The 27,326-nt window shown below is 36.5% G+C and overlaps 3 protein-coding genes across 5 annotated transcripts; 1 reads left to right on the plus strand and 2 right to left on the minus strand.

Annotated features, from left to right (window-relative positions):
* Positions 1–886: 886 nt before the first annotated feature.
* csdc2b (cold shock domain containing C2, RNA binding b) lies at positions 887–10,894 on the minus strand. Of its 2 annotated transcripts, none has more exons than XM_079881972.1 (4): positions 10,731–10,894; positions 6,555–6,785; positions 3,312–3,434; positions 887–1,578 (listed from the first exon to the last, which is right to left on the minus strand). In XM_079881972.1, the coding sequence occupies exons 2-4, from the start codon at positions 6,731–6,733 to the stop codon at positions 1,416–1,418; spliced, it is 465 nt and encodes a 154-aa protein (XP_079738098.1). In that variant the 5' UTR covers positions 6,734–6,785; positions 10,731–10,894; the 3' UTR covers positions 887–1,415. The 2 variants fall into 2 exon arrangements, with proteins under 2 accessions (XP_079738098.1, XP_079738097.1); XM_079881971.1 differs by lacking the exon at positions 10,731–10,894 and adding an exon at positions 6,884–6,975.
* Positions 10,895–11,251: 357 nt separating this feature from the next.
* Positions 11,252–17,039, minus strand: polr3h (polymerase (RNA) III (DNA directed) polypeptide H). The gene is made up of 7 exons (XM_079881959.1): positions 16,859–17,039; positions 16,606–16,764; positions 14,500–14,596; positions 14,316–14,402; positions 13,765–13,828; positions 12,965–13,199; positions 11,252–11,708 (listed from the first exon to the last, which is right to left on the minus strand). Exons 2-7 carry the CDS (start codon positions 16,714–16,716, stop codon positions 11,658–11,660), a joined length of 645 nt encoding a protein of 214 aa, XP_079738085.1. The 5' UTR covers positions 16,717–16,764; positions 16,859–17,039; the 3' UTR covers positions 11,252–11,657.
* A 2,662-nt stretch (positions 17,040–19,701) lies between these two features.
* On the plus strand, positions 19,702–23,926 carry tob2 (transducer of ERBB2, 2). 2 transcript variants are annotated; one of them, XM_079881548.1, is made up of 3 exons: positions 19,749–19,963; positions 20,224–20,271; positions 22,078–23,926. In XM_079881548.1, exon 3 carries the CDS (start codon positions 22,344–22,346, stop codon positions 23,505–23,507), a length of 1,164 nt encoding a protein of 387 aa, XP_079737674.1. In that variant the 5' UTR covers positions 19,749–19,963; positions 20,224–20,271; positions 22,078–22,343; the 3' UTR covers positions 23,508–23,926. The 2 variants fall into 2 exon arrangements, with proteins under 2 accessions (XP_079737673.1, XP_079737674.1); XM_079881547.1 differs by lacking the exon at positions 20,224–20,271 and having other exon boundaries at positions 19,702–19,963.
* The last annotated feature ends 3,400 nt before the right edge of the window (positions 23,927–27,326 follow it).

The raw sequence follows: 27,326 nt of genomic DNA on the forward strand, positions 1-27,326 counted from the left end.
CCAGAAATCTGAAGATCAAATCACAAGACAAACTCAAGAACATGCAACGGATCATGTGACCAAACATTTAACGCAACAGTGCATCACCATCATTACATCATCATGAACGTCACATACACATATAGCAAAAATAGCACACGATCTTTGCTGTGAAAATCTGTTTAAATGCTTTTGCTAGCCGACTGTTATTCCTCAGCTTGTCTACAAAATGCTGCTTGTTTTACCCTGAAAGACTCCCGGAAATGGGAGATGAAGTCAGTTTGGCAGTTTATATTTGGGCTGTCAAGTTTCAAGTGCAATATTAGTCTATGAGGCTTCAGTTCCAGCATTTATAACAGAGCTTAAAGTTACAAAGCCCTCCAAACCCGTCAAGATCATGTCCATTTCACCCAGAAATCAAATGAAAATTATTTGCGTAATAAAAATTACGTTTAGTTTTAGGACCATTACGATTTTTGCATTGCAACTTTAATGAGAATGAAGCATTTGCCCCCCTAAACTCCCACTACCGGAAAACATCAGTGATATTTTACCATTTACCTATATTACCATCAATTTAACACAGAATTATCAAAAATGAATGCATAAACTCAGACAGCAACATAGCGTCGACCCCCATCATAGATTCCTAAACTCAGTTACAACAGCCCAAACAAAATCTAAAGTTAAACATGTAAGGGTCAAGAGCCCTAAAGCAAACACCGATCACCATAATGATGACTTATAATTTATGTTTTTTCTCCTTTGGTGAGTTAACATCAGGTGTCTTCAATAATGGTCAATCATCAATCAATTAACAACATCACTTAATTATCTCATTAACTTGAACACTGCTTCAATGTTCATTTAACACTCATATTTTAACACTCTTGAATGTGGTCCCAAATAAACTCCCAGGACAGTTAATTTAACACTGGACCAGATGTTGGCCGGATCTGGGCCGACAATATGTTGCTGTCTGGAAATAAACAGAAATATAAGAACCAAAACCAGTCACAAGTGTAGCATGTGCGCATCTGGATCGATGCGTTCGATTCGATCTCGGTTCACAGTTCAGTTTGAGGATGTTCAATCATAATTTCACAATCTCTCTCCGTCTCAGACGTCTCGTTTAACCTGAAACAAACGCTACGCAAGAACACAAGCATTGGCAACAAAGCTTTAAATACCTACGCTATTGAGCCTAAAACAGAAAAAGTACTGTGAATTGGCACTGAGAGCGTCAACAATGCAACAGAAACCTGTGAGTTGTGTATTTGCATTTGTGCGCTTGCGTTTCGAGTCTGTTTCTAAGCATTCCCGTAATGCAACCCGTCCCGTCTCCTTTCGACGGCTGAACTCTTCTGACATTCTCTGCACCCTTTAACTTCCATCAGCCTTGCTCCCATGATGCTCTGCTCTCACAACAATCCTCTCTAGGAGCTGATGATCTGGCCCGACCAGGTCTCGTGTTTGGTCCCGGGCTTCAGGTGTGTGAGGAGCACCTCCACGGCCTGGACCTTCACGTTCTTGGGCGGGACGGCACAAACCTTGTACGTGACCTCGTCCCCCTCCATAGGAACATACTCTCCTTCAATACTGCAAGAGAGAAACACCAGCAGGAAAACACACGGTTTGATTGACACACATTGATTTACAGTGATTTTTGCAATCAAACATGACATTTGCTTCTAAATGACTCTGATATTTCAGATTATTGAGTGTAGTGTCGTGTTTTTATTCTGTTTTTGACCAATGACCTCATATACAGATGTTTTCCTCTTCTTCTCATCTTCAGTCTGCCCATAAACATACACTTTCCAGCACTTTTTAATAAGCTCATCCACATTTTTTGTTATCAAACATTCTAGCTACTCCCTACTGGTGGCACGGTCTGTTTTGAAACATCTATCACATGTTGAAGGACAGAGAAGAGATTTATTGTGCTGGTGAAAGTTCAGCTAGGGTGAGACCTACAGTTAAATCACACACTGCACATATAATATCAGACATGTCTAATAAAAATATACTATATTCTTGATAAATGTATAATTTTTATTAAAAGTATAATGGCATGTCAAGTTTTCTGATTTTTCAACAGATTTAACAAAAAAAACTTTAAGAAAACAAAACAGGAATTTCTCACATTATTTTAAAGATCTATTTTCTAAAACCACAGACAAATAAATACTTAGTCAAAAGTATTATTATTTTATTTTATATGTATGTATGTAATAATAATACTATTATTATTATGCTTTGTATTATGATTATTATTGTATTTTTTACAATTATTATTACAATTTTTATCATTAATATTATTATTATAGTTGATAAAATTATTACTATTATATTTTACAATAATTTTAACTCGTTATACTTTATAAAATTATTATTATTGTTAGTATACTTTATAAAATAATAATTATTGTTATTATTAGTATACTTTATAAAATCATAATTATTATTAAACTTTATAAAAATAATATACTTAGTATAATTATTTAACGTTTTTATTATTATTATATTTATAAAATTACTATTGTTGTTGTTACGGTTGTTATACTTCATAAAATTATTATAAATATTGTTGTTATTTTTAGTATACTTTATACAATTCTTATTATATTTTGAATAATATAATTTACAGTTATATTTAAAAAAAATATATGATTCTATTGTTTTATTATTAAATATATATTATATTTAGATACATATAAAATATAACTACATAATATATTTAAATAATTAATATAATTATTTATTGCTAATATTATATATTTAAATTATTATTATTAATATTATTCTTTATAAAATTATTGTTAAAATTATTGTTACTGTTCTTGTAATACTTTATAAAATGATCACTATTATTATCATTATTATTAGTATAATTTATAAAATGATTATTGTTATTTATCTTTATAATAATATTATATACTTTGTATAATTATTTTATATTATATATTTTTATTATCATTGTATCATGATATAAAGTATATCAGTATACTTTATAAAATGATGATTATTATAATACTTTATATTACTCTTCTTTTGCTGCATGTTTTATTATTATATATTATATTTATAAAAATATAAAACATTATAAATACATAAATATATGATATATTAATATAATTATTATTGCTAATATATATATATATAATATTATTATTATTGTTGTTTTTGCTGTTTTACCTTTGAACAGTATTGTGCATGTTTCTGCATGTCAGATATAATCAGATTTCCTCTGTTCTGACTCGTGACGTTGAGGTATGAGGTGGAGCTGGTTCAGTGTGTGTGAGCTGGTACTGGTGTTGAACTGGACTCACTCTGAGATGTGCACGAAGATGTCCTCTCCACCGAGAGCCGGTCTGATGAAGCCGTGACCCTGCGAGCGCGAGAAGGTTTTACACACACCTTTGAAGACGGGGCCCGCGTTTGCGCGCACAGTCCTGCACACACACACACACACACACACACACACACACACACACGCACACACACACACACACACACACACACACAACAATCTCAGGACAACCAATTGGTGGCTAATTCATACAATTAGTAGGACTACTATCTCATTTGTACATTTTTGTAGGATTTGCTTACGCTCCAGTTATGGTTACGTTTATTACAGGTGGACCTTCTTGCTTTCTTTTCCCCCAAATATTAGTGTACGATTCGCCTCGTACAAAATTATATGAAATAGCCACCTTGTAAAATAGTTAAAAGAGGGGCACATTATGCTCTTTTACATTTTACCATTCATTCGGTATCTTATAGTTGTTTCTGTTAGTGTATGTGAACAATCAGTGAAGTTTGAAGTCGGTCCAAAAGCCAGTGAATCTCATCTGCCTGAAACACATGATACTCGCCGGTTATGGCAAGGCGCGTTACATTTATGACACAAGCTCTAAGCGGTGGACCAATCACAACAGACTGGGGCCGGCTGACCAATCAGAGCACATAGCACTTTTCAGAAGGCGGGTTTTAAAGAAACCAAACCTAAAACAGCGTTCAGACCGAGGGTGAAAAACAGATGCTGCAACAATGTTATAAGAATAAATAAAGAATAAGTGATAAATAAACAAAAACCCATAAACAAAAGGATTAACTTGTAAATGAGCATAATATTACCTCTTTTTATAGGAAATAGGAAGTTTCTCCTCAAATTTGTACAGAATACTATGGAAGCCCATTTCTGCCACATATGAAAAATTCATGCTAATGATTATGAGATGAAAAGTCAATATTATGACTTAAAAGGTCAAAACTGTGACAGTCGAAATTGTGACTTAAAAGTCATAATTATTAGATAAAAAGAAATTGTCACAATGACTTTTTGTCATAATCTCAACTTTTTACTCATAATTCTGACTTTCTGTCGTCATAATCCTATCGACTTTTTTTTTATCTCATAAAATCGTAATTTTGCACATATGTGAGTGATTTGAGCACTTGAAAACAAAAGTCCACTAGATAGTGCTCATGGTAAGTAGTACACTTTGAAATGTTAAAAATAAAAGACATTTGAAAGCAGAAAATTAAGTATAACCAGCGCTGAAATCGTATACTTCCCTACTTATATTGTCACGTACTGCTCTGAAACAAGAAGGTTGATGATACAAATGCCGTTTTATTGAACAGAGGGTAATCCAAAAACATAATCCAGAAAACAGACAAGAGGTCAAAATCACCGGTAATCAGTCCAAACAATAACAGGGTCACAGGGGCACAGGCAAAAAGGGAAATCCGAGGGAACAGGCAGAGAACCAGGACACGGAAGAAACAGGATACAAACACGCTTGGAATTGCAGTAGAAACACTAAACAAGACTTCGCAGGGAATGACAGAAAGAACCAGGCTTATACAGGGTGAGTAAACAAGATAATGAGACACAGGTGAATGTGATAACGGATGATGGTCTGGACAAAGGATTATGGGGAATGGAGTCTGTGGATGTGTGGTTATTGTCAGGGTTGGAGTGTCCTCTGATGGTTATCCCGGGCACTCTCACTGGTGATCGTTACATATATAAGTGAAAAACAGTACGCCAACAGAGTAGTATGTCCAAATACATAGTATTCGAAAAATGGTAGGCGAAAAGTACCCGGATGACCTACTACTTCCGGCGAGATTCTGAAGTGTGTATTCGATGGACACTTTACTATCCCATGAGGCGAAAAGACGCAAATAACTCTGGAAGGTCACGTGACAATAACAACATGGCGGAAGTAGTACATACGGGTTACATTCATACTACACACATTCATATATTGAACATACTTTTTTAACGGTTATGAAGTAGTGATGGGAAATTCTGATCATTTTACCGACTCTCTCGTTCGATCTCGTTCATCAAAATGAACAGATCTTTATTCGAGTCATTGCGGTCATTTAAGTGGCTTTAAATGTTATACTTTTAACAGCTAAATTCCCCGAAAACATCCACCAACTTGATCATATTTTGAATTAAGAAATCATTATAATACAGCCAAAGATAATTTACAGGGAACATAAATATTTAATTTTCCCTTCCAAAGATGAGTCTTTGGTTCATTTGTCATGTGACACATGCAATGAACGGATCGTTCATGAATGACTCATCACTACCATGTAGTAAGTTCAAATTCAAATGTACTTAGACAGTATTTGTAACACACCGCAGGGCTTGAGACAGAAGTGTCCACTAGGTGGCAATATGCAGCTGTGATGTATTGTGCAGTAGTGGAAGAAGAGTGCGGAAAGAGCGATACAGAACAACACGCTGTTCCAAGAACAGTAAACAAAGCAGCATATCCTTATCCATCGTTTTCTACTTTTAGTTCATGCTCTTGTTCTAAACCCTGCACTCAACGGCGGATCCGCTGCTTTTCTTCTTCTGTCCTTCCAAGCGAATGTCCTATAAATGACACGACTCAGTGCTGCCCTCTGGCGTCTGCTAGAGTATAGAAAAAGCAATTGTCCTCGTCCATCCGCGCTTGAGTATATACTTTGAAAGCTGTGCGGACATGCGCGAGATGGAGCGGAATGCGGAAAATTAAGTAAACTTCTAAAAACGTAGCACTTGCATTTTCTTCATTCCACTGACCTCCGTCTCACGTTATTGAACACACAAATACATTCTGTGTGAATGGTCCCATTAATAGTGCAATGGTTCTCAACTAAAAACGTAAATTTTTCATGCAATTTGGCCGTTCGTTTACACGACGACGGCGTTTCGAGTGCCTGAAAACGCAAACTTTTGAAAACAGGTCTCAAAGTGCAAGTTTTTGAAACAACAAAAACTTGGTCTCCGTGTAAACAACAAAAACGTGAAACTCTGAAGACTATGACGTCATCCACATGCATATTACGTGTTCAGTCTATAGTGTTTCATCGCCATCTAATGGCCTGGCAGCAGAATACAGCATTTTTATTCATTTTCACGGATCCGTGTGAACGGGGATCGTCTGTAGGAAAGGAAAAACTTCTTCGTTTTAAGCATATCGTTGTCGTGTAAATGTACCCTCAATGTTTGTTCAGCATGTAAAGTTTTCAGGTTTGTGACTTGTGTGTGCTTGACTTACGCGGAGTAGGTGCGCGTGCGTTTGGTGGGCAGGGGGCTCGGTAACTCCCCGGGCTGCGGCGTGGCTCTGTCCCAGACGTGGCTTCCCTCGCGCAGGAACGGGAACGACAGCGACAGCGGCGCAGAGCGCGGAGAGCGCAGGGACGGGTCCGTCGGGGACGACAGCTCCGGGTCTGCCATGATCCGGTCTTTCTGAATGCTCTCCAGATGCTTACAGAACACGACCTGCTGTCTGAGAGAGAAACACTAAACTCAGGCTTCCAGCGCAAGACTAGTCTCAGTGACGCACATTAAACTGTGTATTTATTGGCAAACACTTTGCATGCGTACTTTGCTCTGTTTTTTATTTGCAGGGGCACAGATTGTTCTGTGTGTAGCGACATGCAGCAACACAGCTTTACTCTGCCCTGCCCTGCACAAAGGCTCTGTGTGTGTGTGTGTGTGTGTGTGTGTGTGTGTGTGTGTGTGTGTGTGTGTGTGTGTGTGTGTGTTTACATGCAAGACAGTTTGTGCCCGGGGCGCTAGGGTGCGTGCCCAGTTCCTCGCGCACAAAACCCTGCATTGTGTTCATAGAGGCATTAAAGAAACCAAGGAACCGCTCCAAGATCAGAGTGAACTATACACCACTTGTGTATTTTTGTCACTTCTACATTAAAAGACTATTTCATACTACTATACTACATGAAAACCTCTTTGGTTTTCATCCTATTTAAGTGACAGAAAACAGTTTGTACAGATTAAGGCGAGACACTACAGGCAACAGTGTTTTTTCATGCATCGGCCAATTTTGAGATTTTGGGCTTTTTGGCTTTTCATAAAGTGTTTTTTTCAGACTAGTGGAAAGAAAACATCCAAATACACTTTTAACTGTATCTTTTAGAGCACTTTATCTATTTGCGTCTGTAGATTTCAATTACAGTATATGGGCCCTATTTTAACGATCTGAAACACAAGTATCAAACGCGAAATGCAAGTAACTTTGTGGGCGGATCTAAAATGGGTTGGTCTGAAGTAGCTTCATTATTCATAGGTGTGGTTTGGGCGTAACGTGAAATAAACCAATCAGAGCGTCATTTCACATTCCCTTTAAGAGCAGGCGCGCTTGTGCCATGGCGGATTGCTATTATAACGGCGGATTTGCCAGACGCACGCCAGGAGCGGTTCACAGCCGAGGAGAGCGTCGTTCTCGTCAGGGCAGTAAAACACAGAGAAGTGACATTGGGGATGGAGAAAAACACCCAGATTAGCTTCGGTTAAACAGGCGTATAATAATTTGGGTAAATGTGTAAGCTAGATTTATGCCTATTTTTTCACATCTTCATGGACACCACATTGATTTCCCTCGTGTGGAATATTTTTCCTTGTAATAATGTATGATTTGCAAAAATGGCAACTGCTGTGTCTGTGTGTAGATGAGAGAAGCAAAGTGTATGCGCATTGTGCACACACTACATTGATTATGGCCAAGCACGCACCCTTAAAATAGCATCTGAATGCGCCACTGACTTTAGACTAGGTTTTTTCTGGTCTGTGGTCGGAATTGTTTTCTGAAACTGCAAAATAGCACCAGGGAACATTTGCGCCGGAACACGCCTCCTCTTTGCGCTGAACCGCCCCCCAGGAGCGCAAGTTCATTCCCTAATTTACCGATGTGCGTTTGTGGAGAGAAAAGTCCGCTGTGCGTCGGGTGCAAAATAGGAATGATACATGCGTCGGTGTACAAAGTCAATTGCACTGGGTGCAAGATAGGGCTCTATTTCTTTAAAGGCCGTTTTCTCAAAATGAGTTTTTCCTCCTACATTGAGCCAGAAATCTCCACTTCAGTTTTATTCTTATCTATATTCTGAAGATTTTTACAGAGGGGTTTGTATAACATATATAATTTTCCTGATTTTATACAACATTTTATTCCTTAAACCGTTGACTCTAATATATATAAAAAAATTAAACAAGAATTTTGAACCTGACTTCATCCAATGTTTAGATTTTTGTTCTAGAAATCTATGCAAATTAGTGCAGATTTAATTAGATAACACCTCATTTGCATATTTAAACATACCATTTCAGAAAACTTGTAATAGAAAAAATGTTTGCAATTATTAATGTAATCAATCACCTGGTGAAGTATGGTGATATCTATTAGTATTTTTTTACCCTATTCACCTGGGAGCCTCAGTTTGTAAGTCTCCGTTACTCACGGTGTTCCACAGGGGTCAGTGTTGGGTCTGCTTTTAATTATTATCTATATTTTATCTCTTGGTCATAATTTTCGCACTTACAGCATCAACTTTCATTTCTATGCAAAATATGATACACAGTTGTACGCATCTACAAAACCTAATGGTTCCCCATTCACTCACTGAATGTTTGCAGGATGTAACAAATGACTAACTAACACATTTTTTTAAGCTTAATACTAACAAAACAGAGGTTCTTCTTGTTGGGTCTGGCCCAAGGGTGTAGATTTGGTTTGAACATTGGGGGGGTTGAAGTTTGGGTCTGCATATTTTTCATGTGATCATGGTATAAATATCGGGGGGGTTGTAATGCATAGATTTAAATATTGGGGGGGTTATCTCCCCCCCAACCCCCCCACAAACTACGCCCCTGGGGGTCTACTTTATCTAAATCTCAATCTTTTATGCTGCTTACTGATAACTGCCCAGTTAGTATTTCCACTCAAGTGAAAAGTCTTGGTGTGATACGATGGTTTGCTTTATTTTGGCTCTCATATTATTAATACATATTGCATTATTTAATTTACATAATGTTGCTAGACTCCGTTCATCACTTTTTCAACATAGCACAGAAATCCTTATTTATTAATCCTCATATTATTATTATTAGCCTACTGCCAAATCTGAATGTGTATCGTGCAGTATGTATGTTAGATACTGTACCCCACAATGCAGTGCACTTGACATGACCTTATATTTAAAAAATTAAAATCAGACATTACACTTAACATGTCTATTTTGATTGCTTAATTGCAGCTTTTATTAAAATGGATTAAAAAAGCAATGTAAATGTTTTATCTGAGATTAATTACCTAATGAGGTCATGCAACAATGTAGCATACTATCTACTGTTTGAAAAGTTTATGATTGAATTATAAGTAGATGACTCTTGCATAGTTTATTTAATAATAAGCATATGTGTCCCAAATTATAAACTATACACTATGAACTTTACACACTATGTACTACACTGTTTAGTGTATGACATTTAGACAGCTAGTTTATAATTTAACATTCCACACTTAATAAGTGCGTCATCCGGGTATTTGAAGTGCACGAATCTTCTGTATGAACACACACCTACATAGGGCATATAATAGTGCACATGTACACAAATTGGGATGCATTACAAGAGGTTAATAAGTGCAGTTCTGTATAGGAAAGAGATTAAACCAAACTGTACATCAGTTGTCAGAAGTTTAATTATCATTTCTAGGTTAAAAGTGTATGTAAGATTCGTGCGCAGCGACGAGTGACGCGAAATCTGTCCTCGTGACGTCAGAGTCGCTGGTTCTGCTGTTATTATGCAACACGCGACTTTACAGCGTCATCACGTACTATGAAATTCCAAGTCACAGCGAAAGCAACATCACAAGATCCTCAATCACTGTCATACTTTAGGCTAAAACTGGATCTAATGTGAAATTACATCACTTAAAATAAGAGACAGAACTATGACGCGATGGAATTCTGACACGAAAAATCCGCGGGAAAAATGACCAGATTGCAGAAACGACACATTGCATTAAGGAACGTTTGAATTATGCTATTATTTTTCCAGGTTCCGTTCAAGTCAGCGTCACCCGATTCTAGAATGTTCTTGATGGAGGGCAGGGATTGTTCCTCAAAACCTCGTCGGATGACTTGCTAGACAGCATTTTGAAAGCATTATATGTGCGATTATTAATATAACACGATATAATTAGGCTACCAATAAACATGCTGTCTATATAGGGAGCGTGCATGTTAAGTTTTAAAGCACGTACGGCCGGTGCTCTGAACAAAAGGTAGGAGACAGGACCCCTAAAATGTATACAAGCACTAATAATAGTATTTGATTTTAGATTATATAGTTATTTTAATAGCCCACGCATTGCGGGAATAAATGCATAATAAGATGAAAACGTGCTAGATTAAATGGACCAAATGCAGAAACTTACAGCTGGAGTTCGCAGATGCTTCTGTCCCGTCCTGTCGACCGCAGTTATATAAGATGAAGTGTGAATCCGCAGTCAGGATCGTGTGATGGAGGAGATCCCTGTTAACACGCGTTTACCGGGAGAACCGACGCGTTTACTGAAGCAGCGTCACCGAATCCCGGAAAATGAGTCACTCCCGTCAGAGAACTATAATAATGTCACGAGAGATTATGTAAAGAGAAGTCAGCTGACATGAAAACAATACATTTAAAATAAATAAAATATGGTTACACTTTATTTTAAGGTGTCATTGTTACAGTGTAATTATATATTTAAGAACTGAGTAATATTAGGCAACTATGTACTTAATTTAGGGTTAGGGTAGGATTAGGTTGAGGGTTAGTTGCATGCAATTATGCATAATTTATTGTTCTTACTATGGTAAGTACATGTAACATTTGTAACAAGGACACTGTAAAATAAAGTGTTACCTAAAATAATACAATATATATATATATATAAACAATAACAACAACACTTTAGTCTTTTGTAAATATTTTTATATTCAAATTTTCCAAAACAAACCAAAAATCCAAAAACCATTTACATGACCTCACAAAAATATTAAATTCAGCGTCAAAAAGACATTATTTGAAGCAAAACATTGTTTAGTTTTTTTCAAATAAAAAATGTATTTATCTATAAAGTAAACTCTGTAGGTCTCAACAAAAAACTAATTAAACACAAATTATCTCAATCCTCCAAACAACAGCAGAACTACAACACAATAATCCCTTCCGAATCATTACAAATGACTCTTCGTTAAGTGTGTCCGATTGGTCAGCAGCATCTGCTCACTGATTGGTCCATAGAGCTTGAGTTCATGAAGGAGTAAATGAGTCTTGTGAAAAGCTGAAGCTTTTCAGTTCATAATCACAGAAGAGACTGTTAACTGTTCCACCAGGACAAAAGACCCAGACCCGGTTCACTAACGGATCCCTGCCAAAGAGAAGAACAGATGTTAGTGGCCTTGTTATCAGCAATTTATCAACGCACCCAGGCTAACGGAAATATGGTTTTGCTAACATTCCCATTAAGTTACGAAAACATTATTTCTGGGAACGTTCAACATGTTTTTTTTTTTTTTGGATTGCTTGAGAATTAGAGAAAACATTCACGGAATGTTCAGTTTTATCATGTTTTGCTCACATTCCTGGAATGTTAGTTTTGAATGTTCTCGGAATATTCCGAAACAAGTAAAAAAAAAAAGAAAAGAAAACAAAAGTTGAACGTTCAACTAAAATGTTGCAGAATAATGCTTCATATAGTTGTGTGCTCACATTTTGAAAACATTATTAAAGTCCAGATACAGTCAAACCAAAAATTATTCAGACACCAGATATAATTTTTGATATTGTTTTACTAGTGTGTGCAGGACACTATAGTTAATTTATGTAAGTAAGTAAACTGTGACATATTATAGCCATAAATTCTTCATATAGTGGACTATCAGTAAAATTTATACAAATTTGGGACCAAAAACGATTCAGACACTTTGACCTGACCATGTTTTGCTGAAGTGTTTTTTCTTTAATTGCTAATGTGACCTTTTTACACACAGACTGAACAGAATGAAGCATTGCTTGGTCATTGGTTGAGCTAAACTGGTATTATCTAATTGTGTAGTTAAATTTAACAGCTGACAGATATTCAACATAATTCATGTGTGAGACAGTCTAACAGAAGGATGGACAAAACCACTGAAATATCAACTGATTTAGTAACTCTGAGTTCTTGTCATATTTTATTACCATTTTCTAAACCAGGGTTCACCAATCTCGGTCCTGGAGGGCCGCTGTCCTGCAGAGTTTAGCTCCAACCCCAATTAAACACACCTGAACCAGCTAATCAAGGTCTCATTAGGCATACTAGAAACTTTCAAACAGGTGTGTTGGAGCTGGTTGGAGCTAAACTCTGCAGGACAGCGGCCCTCCAGGACCGAGATTGGTGAACCCTGTTCTAAACGATAGCTCATTAAATGTTGAAGAATGTTGAGAAATGTTGAAGGTGTCTGAATACATTTTGGTTTGACTGTATTTACTTTGCACGAACATTCTAGTAATGTTACTGGAAGAACGTTCGTTCGTAAACTTGCCAGAATATTCCCAGTTAGCTGGGATGTTATTCCAAAGGGAAAGAGTGGATGGAACAGGTTTAAAGTCATTGTAAGTATATTTTGTTCCTAATCTCCTCACTATGAGTGTGTATGGAGCCTCTTTCTGCGGTGTGGTGTCCTCCACTCCTGCGGGCGGCGCTGTGGAGCCGGCGGCGCTCGGCGCTTCCTTCTCTGTGCTGGGGCCGGTGGGAGACGTGTCGAGGAACACCTCGTCCACGACCCGGAAGCGGATCTCTTCGCCCTGGTCCATGTAGAGGTCGTGAGTGCCCTCGTCCGTCTCGTACTCCCACATCCACACCTGCTCCGCATCATCACTGCGCCAACCGTGAAGGAACAGTGCATGATGGGTAGACAAACTTACTTCAGGTCATTTACTACAAATACACTATAAAAAATAATAATGATAATTAAAAAAAAAATTTGATCTAGATATTAGGGCGGTGCAACGATTAATCGCATCCAAAATAAAAGTTTGTGTTTACATAATATATGTGTGTGTACTGCGTATAATTATGTAGTATATAAACACATGCATGTATATATTTAAGAAAAATGTGTTATTTATATATATATATTCATATTTATATATATATATATATAAATATATATCTAATTATATTTACAGTATATACATGCAAATATTTCATATATATATATATATATATATATATAAAACATGCATGGGTGTGTATTTATATATAATATACATATATTATGTAAACACAAACTTTTATTTTGGATGCAATTGATCGCTGCACCGCCCTAATATCTATATGTATATCTATATAAATTTGTATATTTATTTATATAAATTACGTTAAATGTATATAATATTTACAAAAATATGAAATAAGTTTTAGAAGTGGTAATTCAGGATACAATTTAGCCGGTTGTTGTAGCGACTCCGGCGGGATTATGATGTCATCAAAGAATCCGAGGCTCACTGTGGAATCAACACACATAAACTGATTATTTACCAATTTCCATTTCCAAGCAGGTGCTAAATTCCAATAAAGCCATTATTCTGTTAAACCAAGTTCTAATGTTCCAAATCTACTGGAATAAAGGCTTGAAAGAGGAACTGTAACGATGTAAATGAACTCATTTGACAGTGTTGTTTTAGTATCACTATCATTTTAAACTAGTTTTTATATTTTCCATAAATTTTAATTTTAGCGAAAGGTTTAGTAATTTTCAGTTTTAGCAGCAAAATATTTGTATTACATTTTTTTATTTAAGTATTTTTTTTAGGTATTTTAGTAGAGTTTAATGATTTATATATATATATATATTTATTTATTTATTTATTTATTTATTTATTTTTTATAATTTTTCCCCCCAAGTTTTTTCCATGGTTTTCGTTAACTATAACAACCCTGGCATCAGCGCGAGAGCAAAACATCATGGGTGTTTAGTGTGGCCTCTCTCACCGTGAACACCCTCGGCACTGCAGCCTTTAATCTTTCCCACCAGGATCGCGTCCAGGAATGGGTGGAAAACCACGTATCGAAAGTGAACTGCAGGAGAGAAGAGAGAGAGGGAGAGGTTTTGCTCGACCACCTGAATGCAGTGAGTTATGATGTTGCTATCACGCTGTTGCTATGACGCTTGTACCTTTAGTATGAGACGCTCCGTCTCCAGGAAAGATGTAGGAATCCTCCAGTTTAGTGATGTCATACAGACAGATGCACAAGCCCACGTTATACACCACCTGCAGACACACGGAGGAGTTCAGACGGGATCAGGGGAAAATGGACTTGATAATGATTGTGATTCCTCTTGAAAGTTTTGAAAATATGAATTATTAATAACTATGTTTTGCCATTATGTATTTAAACCAATAATATCTTAGTAAAAACCTAAAGTAATATTAACAAACTATGTATCATTTGAAAGCTTACAATCTCTAGTTTTCATATTTGGTGACTGATTTTTAAAATAAAGTAATTTATCAATTTGCAACAAGAATATTTCATACTCATTAGGCGTGTTCAGGCCTTTATTTCGAAATAGCGATGAACATGAAAAATCATGAAAGATTGGTAGAAACCTCAGTTTGTTTTCATGCCAAGAATTTAAAAGATAACACCAATTAAATTTTATGAGAGAAAAAAGTCTGAAAATGTTTTAAATATAAAGAAAAATATTATGGATTCTCGATTTGTGATGCGGCGGTGAGCTATAACGCGCATGTGCTCTTTTTATGCGTTTATTAGAGGTTGAATTCAAATCAAATGCTGCCAAACCACCCATACTACTTCTTAATAGGATGTCATAAATTGTATGAAAATTATGGAAATATATGGTTCAGATTACTCAAAACATAAGTGGAAATGGAGGTGCCCTTATATGGGCAGTAATGCAGTCTGGTTGTCATCTAGTGAAAAAGTTTGGTACTGCGCCCAAACAAAATCTTACTGAAAGCTTTTTTTTTTTGCGATATCAACCTAACATTTGGAACACAACTTGTTCAGATTTATGGCTTTGATTTTCTTGCAGTTTTAGAGTAAAACATGTTTTGTAAAATGTATATTTTATATTAAATATAAATTATATTTATACATTTTCATTAACTCAAACTTCTATAACTTTATTTCTGTTTCACTTTCATAATTTACAATAATCTGCCAAATGTATTCTTTTAAAAAACAAGACCAGCCATAGGTCTATATTCCAAAGCATTCTCGAATTACAACCATTTAAGTTTGGATAGTGATTTTCATGTCTATGCAAAAAAGGGGGGTGACAGTTCAGGGGTTAATGATCAAATATTTAATTACGTCATGATTTATTTATTTTTTTAATGAAGTGAAGCTCTTAAATACATTCTGAAGATCCTTCCTCCAACATTTACATGGTAGCAGAATTTAATGTTTTTTTGTTTGTTTTTTTGTCCCAATGTTTGCAGACACCTTCCTCTTTTGTACTCTATTTAGGTATTTTTTAGGAAAAAAAAAATAATATTGAGAGAGAAAGCATTTGTCACATAAAGATCCGATCGAGTGCATTTTTACATAATAAAATAGTTTAAACATTCTATATTAAAAGTAAACATTGCTTCATTCGTCTGTAAAACAAGTATAATAACATATGTTTTAAGTTTCATGACTATAGAGCATTTTATAAAACTTATGACCGCTTATCACTCCGGGTTGTGCACGGGTTGTATCAATCAATGTGGGTTGTGCACAGATCTATATTACGACAATTAAAGCATTGCAAGAAATACAAGAAAAAAAAGTTAATAAATTTGCCAACAGCATAAAAATAAAAATAAGAAAGATAGGAGGAAAACGACAGCAAAAAAAGAACAAGAGGGTAAGAAATTAATTTATACATCAATTAGGCTTGAGTACAAATTAAAGGCATTGCAAATTGAAATGGTCTTTTCCTCAATTTACAAAATTACTCAAATTAAAAATGCAAATTACACAAATTAAAAATGCAAATTACGCAAATCTCCAATAATTATGTTAAATAATGTACTTAATGTATTTAATCTCTTCAATCTCACTTTATTAACCAATGTCTTTGCTGCTCACCTTCATTTGAAAAACAAACAAACAAGCAAGCAAGCCCAGCTAGAAAAACTAACGCAAAAGTAACGTAACGCATTACTTTCCTTACCGGAATGAGTTACTTTTTCAGTGAGAAAAAGAACTGGAAGCATTTGTTTTGAAGCATGAGTCAGTAATATGTGTGATGAGTGTCTGTCTTCACCTTGTTGGCGAGTTTCTTGTTGAGCTCTTCGGCGATCGCGTCGTTCAGCTGCCGATGGAAACTCCACGGAGGAATCCGGACCGTGTCCACCATCTCCACCAGCACGAACATCCTCAACCACAACCAGACCCGAACCGTGAACCCGCTGATGATATCAAACTGACACATAAACAGTATCTATCAGCTACTGATTTATGAATCTGTCACTCTCTGTACGTGATGTTGTTCTGCTGTGGTTTCTCTGTCATATTACCTCTCAGTCCTCCCGAAGCTCCGGCAGCCCGTGTGTGTGTGTGCAGACCGATGTTATCCAGCTGCTCCAGTTTATACATTTACTCTATTAATAATCTATAATCACTCATGATTTGAGCGCACGGCATGACAACAGCCACACATGTGCCGAATCACGACAGCGGCGGGCGCTTTACGGCACTGACGTCACGCGACAACATTCTGAAAAAATAAATAAATAAAAATACTAGAGTACCCTCTTTTTATTATAAAATGTTTATTCTTGGTTATTATACACACTATGAGAGAGAAGATTCCGATGTTTTTTCTTGAAGATGTAAAACTCTGCATGCATCTTCTAATAAGAAAGCTGTGAAAACTGTGAATCTTTTAAAAGGGTACGTTATTTTCTTGCTCCCTGGCATGTAATATATTGTCATTCTGTATATTTTTGTGTTCAATAATAATAATAAAACCCTCTTTTTATTTTTTTTTAAAAGATGTTGATGCATATGCTATTAAATCCTGTAATACTTAGGCTATAATAAAATAGCATACATTACAGTTCATTTCAGAATTTCATGTCTTGTAACTTTGTTAGGCTAATTTCTGTTTTATAGGAGGTGATTTTATCTCTAAGATTTGTCAGATATTAAAATAATATGCCATAAATGTCTTACAGTTGCAACTATTTTTAAGGCACTGTGACTTAATTTAAAAAGCATTGTATTTAAAGGGATAGTTCACCCGAAAATTTAAATCATTTACACACCCAAAAGAAGATATTTTGAAGAATGTCGGTAACCAAACAGTTTCTGGACCCCATTAACGTCCATTGTATGGATAAAAAAAAAAATATATATATATATATACTATGGGAGTTAATAGTGCCCCACAACTGTTTGATTACTGACATTCTTCAAAAGATCTTCTTTTGTGTTCAGCAGAACAAAGAAATTCATAAAGGTTTGGAACAACTTGAGGGCGAGTGAATAGCCTACTTTAATTTTTAACGCACTATTCCTTTAAATGCCCTCCTTTGACTCTTCTTTTGGCTAATTCGTATGTTTACATATCTGCAGTCTTTTAAATGCTCGTTCCAGTGTTTGTGCAGCTCTTACTCAAACCTTCTAAAAGACCTGAGATTCATCAACCCCGCAGTATAGTTAGCATTAGCAGAAGGCACTGCTGAAAAACATGTTTATTAACACAGTTTATTCTGTCAGAAACAGATCAGAGACTGTGTAAATGTTTAGACGCTTGGTTCAGTGCAGCGCCAGCAATTAAAATGTCAGTTTTACAACAGATAGGATAGTTTGGTAAGCATGAGAACATTATGACTGAAATAATTCCTTACACTGTCTTATAGTACGAATTATGAGACATCTGTTGAGTTTCTGAGATATTTAGTGAACAAACATGACAAGATAATTTGGTAACACTTTACAATAAGGTTCATAAGTTAACATTATTTAACTACCTAGTTAACATGAACTAAGAATGAACAATACTTCTTCAGCATTTATTAATCTCAGTTAATATTAATTTCAACATTTACTGACACGTTATTAAAATATTAAAATCAAAGGTTGTATTTGTTAACATTAGTTAATGCACTGTGAACTAACATGAACAGCTGTTTATTATTAACTAACATTAACAAAGAATAAATGCTGTAACAAATTTGCTCATTGTTAGTTCATGTTAGTATACATGAACTAATGTTAACTAATTAACCTTATTGTAAAGTGTTACCGATAATTTTCTTATGAACTTAATTATTTGTGTTTAGGATCACGTCAAGTTACATTTTCATAGGCCCTTTTAAGTTAATATAATCACTTTGCAATAGCATGTAGCCTATATGGCTTTGTTATGTTCTTTGGAAACTCCAATTCCCATAATGCACGTTGCACACGCTGAAGCAAACGTCACCACGCCCCCTGCTGAGTGGACGCTGCTCTCGACCAATGGCCAGCCGCTCCTCGCGTTTCCCAGCCAATAGCTACATTGTTGCTATGACATCTTTTATTTTTAGCATTCCGCAGCACAGCCTCACAGATGGAAATTACTTCGCCAAATTAATTAGAGACGAAGTAAAATCAACATAAACCGGCGGTTGTTGAAACAGGAATATCTCTGAGACAAATAAAAGTGTCAAATCGACATGTCTTTAAAATTATAGATAATAAAATATGCCTAGTAAAAACATGCTTTATTAAAAGTAAACATTGCTTCATTCGTCTGTAAAACGAGCATAATGTTTTTTAAAAGTTTCTTGACTTTAGAGCATTTTATAAAACATGTTATAAAACGTATATATCCGCGTGGGTTGTGCACAGATCTATATTATGACAATAAAACCATTGTCAACAGAATACAATAATTTTTTAAAAATAATTTACTAACGACAGAAAACGAAAAATAATAAAGACACGAGGAAAAACAACAGCAAAAAAAAAAAAGAAAAAAAAAAAAACAAAAAAAACAGGAGGGTAATAAATGAATTTATACATCAGGCTCGAGTATACAAATTAAAGGCATTGCAAATTGAAAACGCTCTTGCTTTCTATTATTTACTGAAGATGAAATGGTTTTGAAATACTTTTTTTAAATCTTTCGTAAATGCAATTAAACATTGGTTTTATGTTGAACTTATCTTTGTGGATATAAAATTTGTTAAGTAGATACATTAAATTTATAACAAAGCATAACTTTATACTTTAAGTAGAGTCGGATTCATATTGTCCTAAACCAGTGTCATTAAAAGTTACTGTTACATCTTGCAGGATATTATTATTGTTTTTTATTAATGCGCGCAGATCTAATCCGTAAGTAGTTCCAGCTGAAAATACGTCACAGTTGTGGGCGGAGCGAGCGCGTGCGCTGCGATATAAATGCACGAGGCTGCAAAACAGTGAAGTTTACACGGGCGCGTGCGGGAGTGGGGAGACGTCACGCCATGAATAAACATAAAATGAAATAAAATCTCAATAAAAGTGCGTTTCAGTCAAACGGAACAAAACGCAGTGGTTCTCTGTGAAGGATTTCTTCAACGCATGCTTATTGAAACTTATGTAATTAATGGAAATCATAAGCGCAGGATAGAAACACAAGCTTTGAATCAGTAAGTACTTATGATTTATAATTATCAAGAATAAAAGCAGAATGTATTTGTGCTGGGTCGTGTTGCATGGACACATTCATAGCGAATCTTTGTTTTTCTTTTGAATGACTGATGAGTTGTCGTCCATTTTAGACTTGAGAGGAAACAAATCTAAAGATGCAATAATATGATACTAATTGACAGGCCTAATATTTGAGGCTTTTGCGTACAGCTGAATTGTGTTGGCATTTAAATTGATGATAAAATGTGTGTTTGCACAGATGTCCTTGGCTTTAATGGTGTGCTGAGAGGACTGAAACAGGCCAAAGGTTTGCAAAAGCTGATTATTTATCTGTGTGCTGTGAGTGTTTAACAGGGCTGCTGTATTTATAAGCTCATTTCATGTCTGACTGTCAGAGTAACTTCAGGGAACATGTTGTTCTGTTATAGTTTTTGTGTGTGTATGGAAAACACAGGGTGCACAGGATTTGCAGATTTGAATTAAACCTCTGTGGTTTCTCTTGGAGTTAGATAATTCAGTTTTCATGTTGCATGTGTTGGAAAACACTTTCTTTAAGGGAACCCCCCCCCCCCCCCCCCCCAACACACACACACCGCATCCCATCAGAACAGTGTGTGCTGCTTTAGTGTTTCTGTTGTCATGTTACACTATCATTGTGTTTGAATGTGTTGTGTTGGATAATTGTTTGAATCCCTCCAAATACTAATAGTAATAACAATAATATAAGTTAAACTGAGTAAAGTCTAAAGATTAATGAGACTTCTGGTTGTTGTGAGTTGAAGCTGCTGTTATTTAGTTTAGGCAGATAATGTGAATCTGCTGGATGTGTTTTGTGTCTGATGGCGGGAGTGTTAACAATCAACCAGGCTTGTGAACAATTAAGGAATAAATCTATTCTGTCAGACGCACAAATGCAGTTGTTTATGTTATGGCATGTGATCAAACGTTGACATTGAGTGACATTGAATGCCCGACATGATTTTTTTTTATTTTAATAACGCGATCGTTTAGTTTATCATATCAGTTATGGATATCAACACCGTAATTAAATGACCGCCGAGAATATATAGAGCAAAGATGATATTTGATTTGAAAACGTTACAATTGGCAGCTATCATTATTAAATCGCTGTGCATAAGATAATTGCACAAGGAAATTGTCAGATCAGTTTGAGCTTTGTCTCCATATGTCTAAAACGAGTTTTAAATGTATTGATGCCTGTATGCGATGAAATGATAATAGTGTTGGTATTTATGATTTATTGGCCTGTCTCTGTATGAGCGGCAGTGAAACGCGTCTCTTTTATGAATAATCATATGTATTTCTTTACATTTACCGGCAGTGACCGTCTTCGCATATGCTGAAACTCATCGCGGATCCGACTTTATTATAAATCTAACGATTGCAGTGCATTTAATGTACTGGTTTTAACGGAGCTGATCTGTGTTTTGAAAAGTGCGGAGGCGTCACATCAACATTCACACGCGTGGTGATGACGCCAAAAGCTGTGGCGTGGTGCATGCTGGGAGGTGTAGTTTTTTTTTTTTAAAACGTTCCTTCAGGAGCACCATTTTATCAGCACTTTCGAAGGTTTCCTCTCAGATATGTGAGTGTTCAAGTGAATAAATTTGATCTTTAGTTATTCAAATTATAATCTATTATAGAAAGTATGTGTTGTCATTAGATGAATGGTTGGTCTCATTTTAAAACAATGGCATGCTTCTCTCCCATCTCAATTTCATGTGCAGGTAAATTATACGCCATAAACCTTGGGTTATTTTTTTCCTGAAGAAAGTAAACTCTGGCATGTTCAGAATTGTATTTTTCTTTTTCACTATATGCACTTTAAATTTCATTTTACTGTTAAAATGGAATTACAGCTAGACTGTAAGCTAGTGTAAGTGCACCAAGTGCATTTGGTGTTGAAATTTTCCTCTCTTAGCACATGTAATCCTAAGTGCTTTAGCCAACGGGACAGATGAGGGATTTCATAAGGATAATCACGGATTGGTACCTTGGCCTCAGCATCTGCTGAAACAAACACACATGCACACTGACAGTCAATGAATTGTGTATTTATAGTTGTTTAACCAGTCTGTCTTTGTCTTTCCAGAGGCTTTGAAGAAACTGGATCTCGGAGAGCTGCTGCTCAGTCTTTGGACTTCAGTGCCAATTCTGGAGTTTTAAAAATCAACTGGTCTCTGACAATCACTTTTAAGCAATTTCTAAGCAACAATCCAAAAATCAGAGGCCCTTGCTTTTAAATTGACATTTAAGGCTCATATTAAAGACTTTCACCTTAATATTTGCAAGAGATGTTAAGACAGCCGTAGGTCCCTGTATCACCAAAATAACTCCCAAGAAATAATCAAATTCATCATGCATCTGGAGGTGAAGGTTGCTTTGAACTTCATCGTGTCATATTTGTACAACAAGCTCCCGCGCCGCAGGGCTGATCTGTTTGGCGAGGAGTTAGAGCGTATCCTGGTGTCTCGTTTCGAAGGTCACTGGTACCCTGAGGTTCCTTTACGTGGCTCTGCCTTCCGGTGCCTCCATCTGGGGGCTCCCAGGGACCCCGTGGTGGAGCTGGCAGCCAGAAGAAGTGGTCTGGACACCGAGGAGGTCCGAGCCAACGTTCCCCCCGAGCTCAGCATTTGGATCGACCCTTACGAAGTGTCCTACCAGATAGGGGAAAAGGGTGCAATTAAAGTCCTCTACATGGAGGATCCGGCAGGTTTAGGATGCGAGGCCGAAAGATCCGACGTCATGCTCAATGGAGACCTGGAGTTTGAGGAAGTCAAGAATCTGGGCTTTAACCCAGAGGCTCAGGTGTTCGTTCCCATCGGAGGCCAGGTGTCGCCGGTCATGCTACCGTCACTCTCCAGTTCGCCAACTCCACTTTCTACCTCATCTTGCCCAGGGTTGTTCAGTTACGCCACTCCCAGCACTCCCACCAATCCCAGCGCTCATTCCTCCAACACATCCACCCCGTCTCCACCAAGCACCAGCCTCATCTACCCTCCGTCCAGCTCCAGGCCAACACCTCAGCCAATCACCTTCACCACAGCCAGCTTCGCCGCCACCAAATTTGGCTCCACGAAGATGAAGAAGTGTGGGAACCCTGGAGTTTCCTCTAGTCCTGGCGTTGTCGTCGTAGCTCCCCAGCAGAGGATGATCACCCGCTCTCCCAACTCCATCTCCCCACCAGGGCTGGTCAACCACAAACCCCTTTCCCTTTCCATGCACTCTCTGGCTGGACCCATCCCAAGCCAACTGTCTCCTAATGCCAAAGAGTTTGTGTTTCCCATTTCCCAGAGGCCCCTCTACTTCGATGCAGAAGTTGCACCAATCACCCCGTTCCAGGGTCCGCACCCACACGCTTCCTTCGACCCGTTCTCCAGCCCCCCACCAGGCCAGGCTGTGGGAATCATTGGGGCCAACAGTGGAATTTCCTTCATGGATAAGCCTCCATTTGTGGAAGGACTCGGATACAACCTGCAGTACTCCGGCCAGGCCTTTCAACCCGTGGTGTTGGCCAACTAAAGTCTCAGAGCTGAAGAGATCCCAATGCTGAAAGACTTTCCTTTTTTCCTCCTTCATGAATCATTGTTACTTACCACCATGACAAATCAAGAGTGTTATGACTACTAACTGAGTATTGCTTGTGATTGTTACCTTACCAATCATTTGTTTCTTGTTTCATGATGTTTTTTTTTTATTTTATTAGTTGGAGTAACCAGCCTCCTGTTACACAGGTGTTATTGCTTTTGTTGTTTTTCAGTAATGAGTCACTTGATTATGGTTTCCCAATTGTTTGTCTACATAATCTGATGATTTATGCTTTGATTGCTCCTTTTAAAATTGATTCTGAAAAAAAAAAAAGAAGCTAATATTCTTATGAAAGATTCTAGATGCTAAAAAGGGATTTCTGGCATTGTGTTCATGTTCAGAAATATGACTCTCTGGAGATATCAGCCACGTTAACAGTTCGGTTGCACCTCAGTGGTCATAATTGAGGATTTATGGTAATTTTATGACTTGTTCTCTGAACCGATGTGGGTCTCGTGCTCATGACTTGCACATTCTGTACAATGGTTTAACTTTAGGATTCTCCTTTTCAGTTTGAACGCATTAAGCCAAATCCTGATGAAACCAGCCAGTGTTTGAACCCTTTTCTAGTGCCGTCAAGAGTCAGATTGTGGATTGATGTCGTACATTTTCGCATTCTCTCAAGATCTTGTAAGTTCAGCCACAGAAGAAGAACAGGCAGAATGATTGGAGGATTGTTGTGCGGGTCTGATTGGTTTCGCTCTTACACGTATAGGTTCTCGGTCAGAAGGTACCGGTTTAGGAGCAGAGGAGGTTTTGATAAACCGCTAAATGTCTTTGAAGGGGTGGGGCACGAGATTAAAGGTCATTGGTGCAGAGACCCTCAGATTACCTTTCCAGCATGTTGAATTCAATGCATTGTTTATGTGTTCCAGAGGTCATAAATCGTAGTTTGGGAGAGATGCTCCCGTGAAAATTGCACTTTGTTTTCTCAGCTCCAGGACTCTGAATGTTACCTCATATTCTGACTGCAGTGGCTGTGTTTTGTTAAGTGTTTTATTGTGCTGGGATGGAGGCTTGCGTTCTAGAATCTTCTTGAAGGTTGGAGCCTTATGATGGGTTCCGTTTATGACATCACTTCCCCCTCAGCGTTCCGTCCCGTCCTGCCGCGTTGCACTTTACGCATCGGGCCTTTGGAAACTCTCGTAAGGCCTCACAATAAACTCTATATGCTAGATGCTAAAGGTCCTTTTTACTTGCCCTTTAATGCCAATTATGTCTGAACTATAGCTTGGTAATGTAGTTTAAAGATTGTATTAAAAATGAAGGGTTTTGGGTGAAACTGTATGTACGTCCTGACCCTGTTGTGACGTCCCTCGCTGACGTTGAAATGTGAACGTCAGCTTCGTGAATATTTCAATCGTTCCATTGATTTCATTTGGGGTGGGTGGGGTTTAGATTTCTCTATAAATGCTATGACTGGTTGTATTTTTACATTTGTTTGTAATTTATTTACAATTTTTCTATATTTTTTCGTGTTTTTTCAAAAGAGTTCTCTATGGCATTTATAAAGCAAATTAAGAGATATATACCATGATGACATAAATATGTATATATTTCTTATGTTTGAGATCTTTTGTTTAGTTTCTTACGTGCTGAAGTTATTTTTTTCAGAAATAACTATATGAATATAAATATATGCAAGATGAAATGACTAATAAAATGTTTAACAAAGTGCTGAACGTACTTTCTGTAGAAGTCATTCAAAGACTTTTTTTTTTTTTTTCTGTTTGTCATTTTCTCCTGTTTATTGAAGGATGTTGAAGCTCTTGAAGGGTTTGATTTTTTTTTTTTTTTTTTTTAATGTTTTAACATCATGAAGTAGATTAATTATTCCATAGCATGCCTGTATACTTGATAAACCTCAAACCAGCCAGTGGTTCCTCCTTTGGTCAGTGTAGGTTTTTCTTACATTATCAATATTATTGACCCTCAAGTGTACACAAATACAAACATTTATAATTTTATCAGTCTATTCTAATTGGCAAACAATCCTAATAAATATGCAATTTGAGTATTTTCTGATAGTATCACAATGTAATGCAAAGCAAAACTGAACAGTAACAGAAAATATCAATAAAATTTTCAGGTTTACAAAACAACTCCAGCTCTGGGTTTCTTTTAATTTGATTAATTTGAAATTGGCTTGCTTCAGAAAAGGGTAATGATTCATTTAGAAAAAGAGTTTATGAATCAATAAGATCGGGCTGGACAAGTTTAATTTTTGACTAGCTATCTGATGAATATCCATCTTTTCTCAGCAGGTCATTGTGTTTGTTTTTTGAGACTATAAGTGCAGAATGAAAACATTTCAACATGTTATTATGATAACCTCTGTCCTGTTCTCAGGCTGTATTCCAGACCAGCTGTTTGAACACCTGTGTTGATAAAGCTCAGGGTCATGACCTCTGCCCCCCAACCACAGCCAATCAAGACACAGAACTGTTTACATGGGGTCGTTGCAATGTCGTTTTCCAATACAGTTCAAAACACGTTTTATTTTTATTTTATTGAACTTCAGTTGGAAATATAGCAAGTTTAAATATAATCTCCATTTGCACTTTTTTTTCATGGCTGTTTAAATCTGTCTAAATGTTTTCATTGTAGTGATTGACCAACACGTCTACAATAAGTTTGTGTTTGTGGCTTTTCTTTATCTTACGTCTGCCTTTTCAGGGTCTGAATCTTTAAAGGACATTGAAAATGGAAGGTGTTTATGATGTTTTCTTTCTCTTCATATAAAGCTCTTAAAGTGTCTCGCATCGACTCTTCCACCTGTTGCTGTACAGCTAGCTGCTTACATTGAGCTGGTAATCAGTGTATCTGGATCCAATCCTATTTTGCTTAGAAAAACCAGCACAAAAGTAAGATGGATTACCTGATCCTGGATAGTAAAACATGGGATTTCCAAATCTAGATAATTCTGATCCAGATGAAACTGTACGAGCACCTGGACCCTGGAAGATCAAGTTCATTTAATGAGATTTTGTGTTGATAAAAAAAGAAGAAAGGCATGAGGAAAAAACCCTGTCCGTAATGGGTTCTTTTGCTTGTATCAAAAGAACATGTTTGAGACAAGAATGTCGTCCTATAGAACAGCAAAAAGACTTTTCAGACAAAAAAAAAAAAAAAAAAAAAATCAGGATGTCAGTAAATAAACTCAGGTAATGAATCAATTACATGATGTCAAAGAGATATGGAACTGTTCATAACATTAACAATGAACAATATATATATATATATATATATATATATATATATATATATATATATATATATATATATATATATATATATTTTATTAAATCATTTATTAATCTTTGTTCATGGTAAATAGGCTAGTACAAATATAATTGTTCCTGTTAGTTCATAGTGCATTAACTAATATTAGTACTAACTTTTTAAAAATCAAATGTAGGCTACATGTTACTGTTTAAATTAAATGAGGCGTGCGGGTGTTTCATTCATGTGTTATTCTTACATTTGTGTTAATTTATTACCAATCAAACTGTGATGTTTAGTGTCTCTCAGCAACACATGAATTAAACCATAACCTGATGAGAAATCTTGAGATTGTCTGACCATAAAACACTTTGATTAGTCACATAAAATCCTGAGACTTCATCTTCATCTTCATGTTTAAGTAAGAGAATACATGTGCTCGCCTCTAAGATAGAGGTGACTTCATTCTCTCTCTTCAGAGTCAGACACACTCAAGATCATTGTGTCTCTGAAGCAGATGTTATGTAACGA

The sequence above is a fragment of the Squalius cephalus genome (assembly GCF_949319135.1).
Source record: "Squalius cephalus genome assembly, chromosome: 1".
In the NCBI taxonomy this organism is placed as follows: Eukaryota; Metazoa; Chordata; class Actinopteri; order Cypriniformes; family Leuciscidae; genus Squalius; species Squalius cephalus.

Bases quoted from the DNA above. Each gene is read 5' to 3' on its own strand.
- csdc2b (XM_079881971.1), bottom strand. From the start codon at position 6,936: ATGTCGCTACACACAGAACAATCTGTGCCCCTGCAAATAAAAAACAGA. The intron at 6,786-6,883 runs GTACGCATGCAA...TTTCTCTCTCAG, and splicing joins CAAATAAAAAACAGAGCAAA to ACAGCAGGTCGTGTTCTGTA. The intron at 3,435-6,554 runs GTAAGTCAAGCA...GTGTGTGTGCAG, and splicing joins CGCACGCGCACCTACTCCGC to GACTGTGCGCGCAAACGCGG.
- polr3h (XM_079881959.1), bottom strand. From the start codon at position 16,716: ATGTTCGTGCTGGTGGAGATGGTGGACACGGTCCGGATTCCTCCGTGG. The intron at 14,403-14,499 runs GTACAAGCGTCA...TCTCTCCTGCAG, and splicing joins CGGAGCGTCTCATACTAAAG to TTCACTTTCGATACGTGGTT. The intron at 13,200-13,764 runs GTATCCTGAATT...CGGTTGGCGCAG, and splicing joins CTACAACAACCGGCTAAATT to TGATGATGCGGAGCAGGTGT.
- tob2 (XM_079881547.1), top strand. From the start codon at position 22,344: ATGCATCTGGAGGTGAAGGTTGCTTTGAACTTCATCGTGTCATATTTG.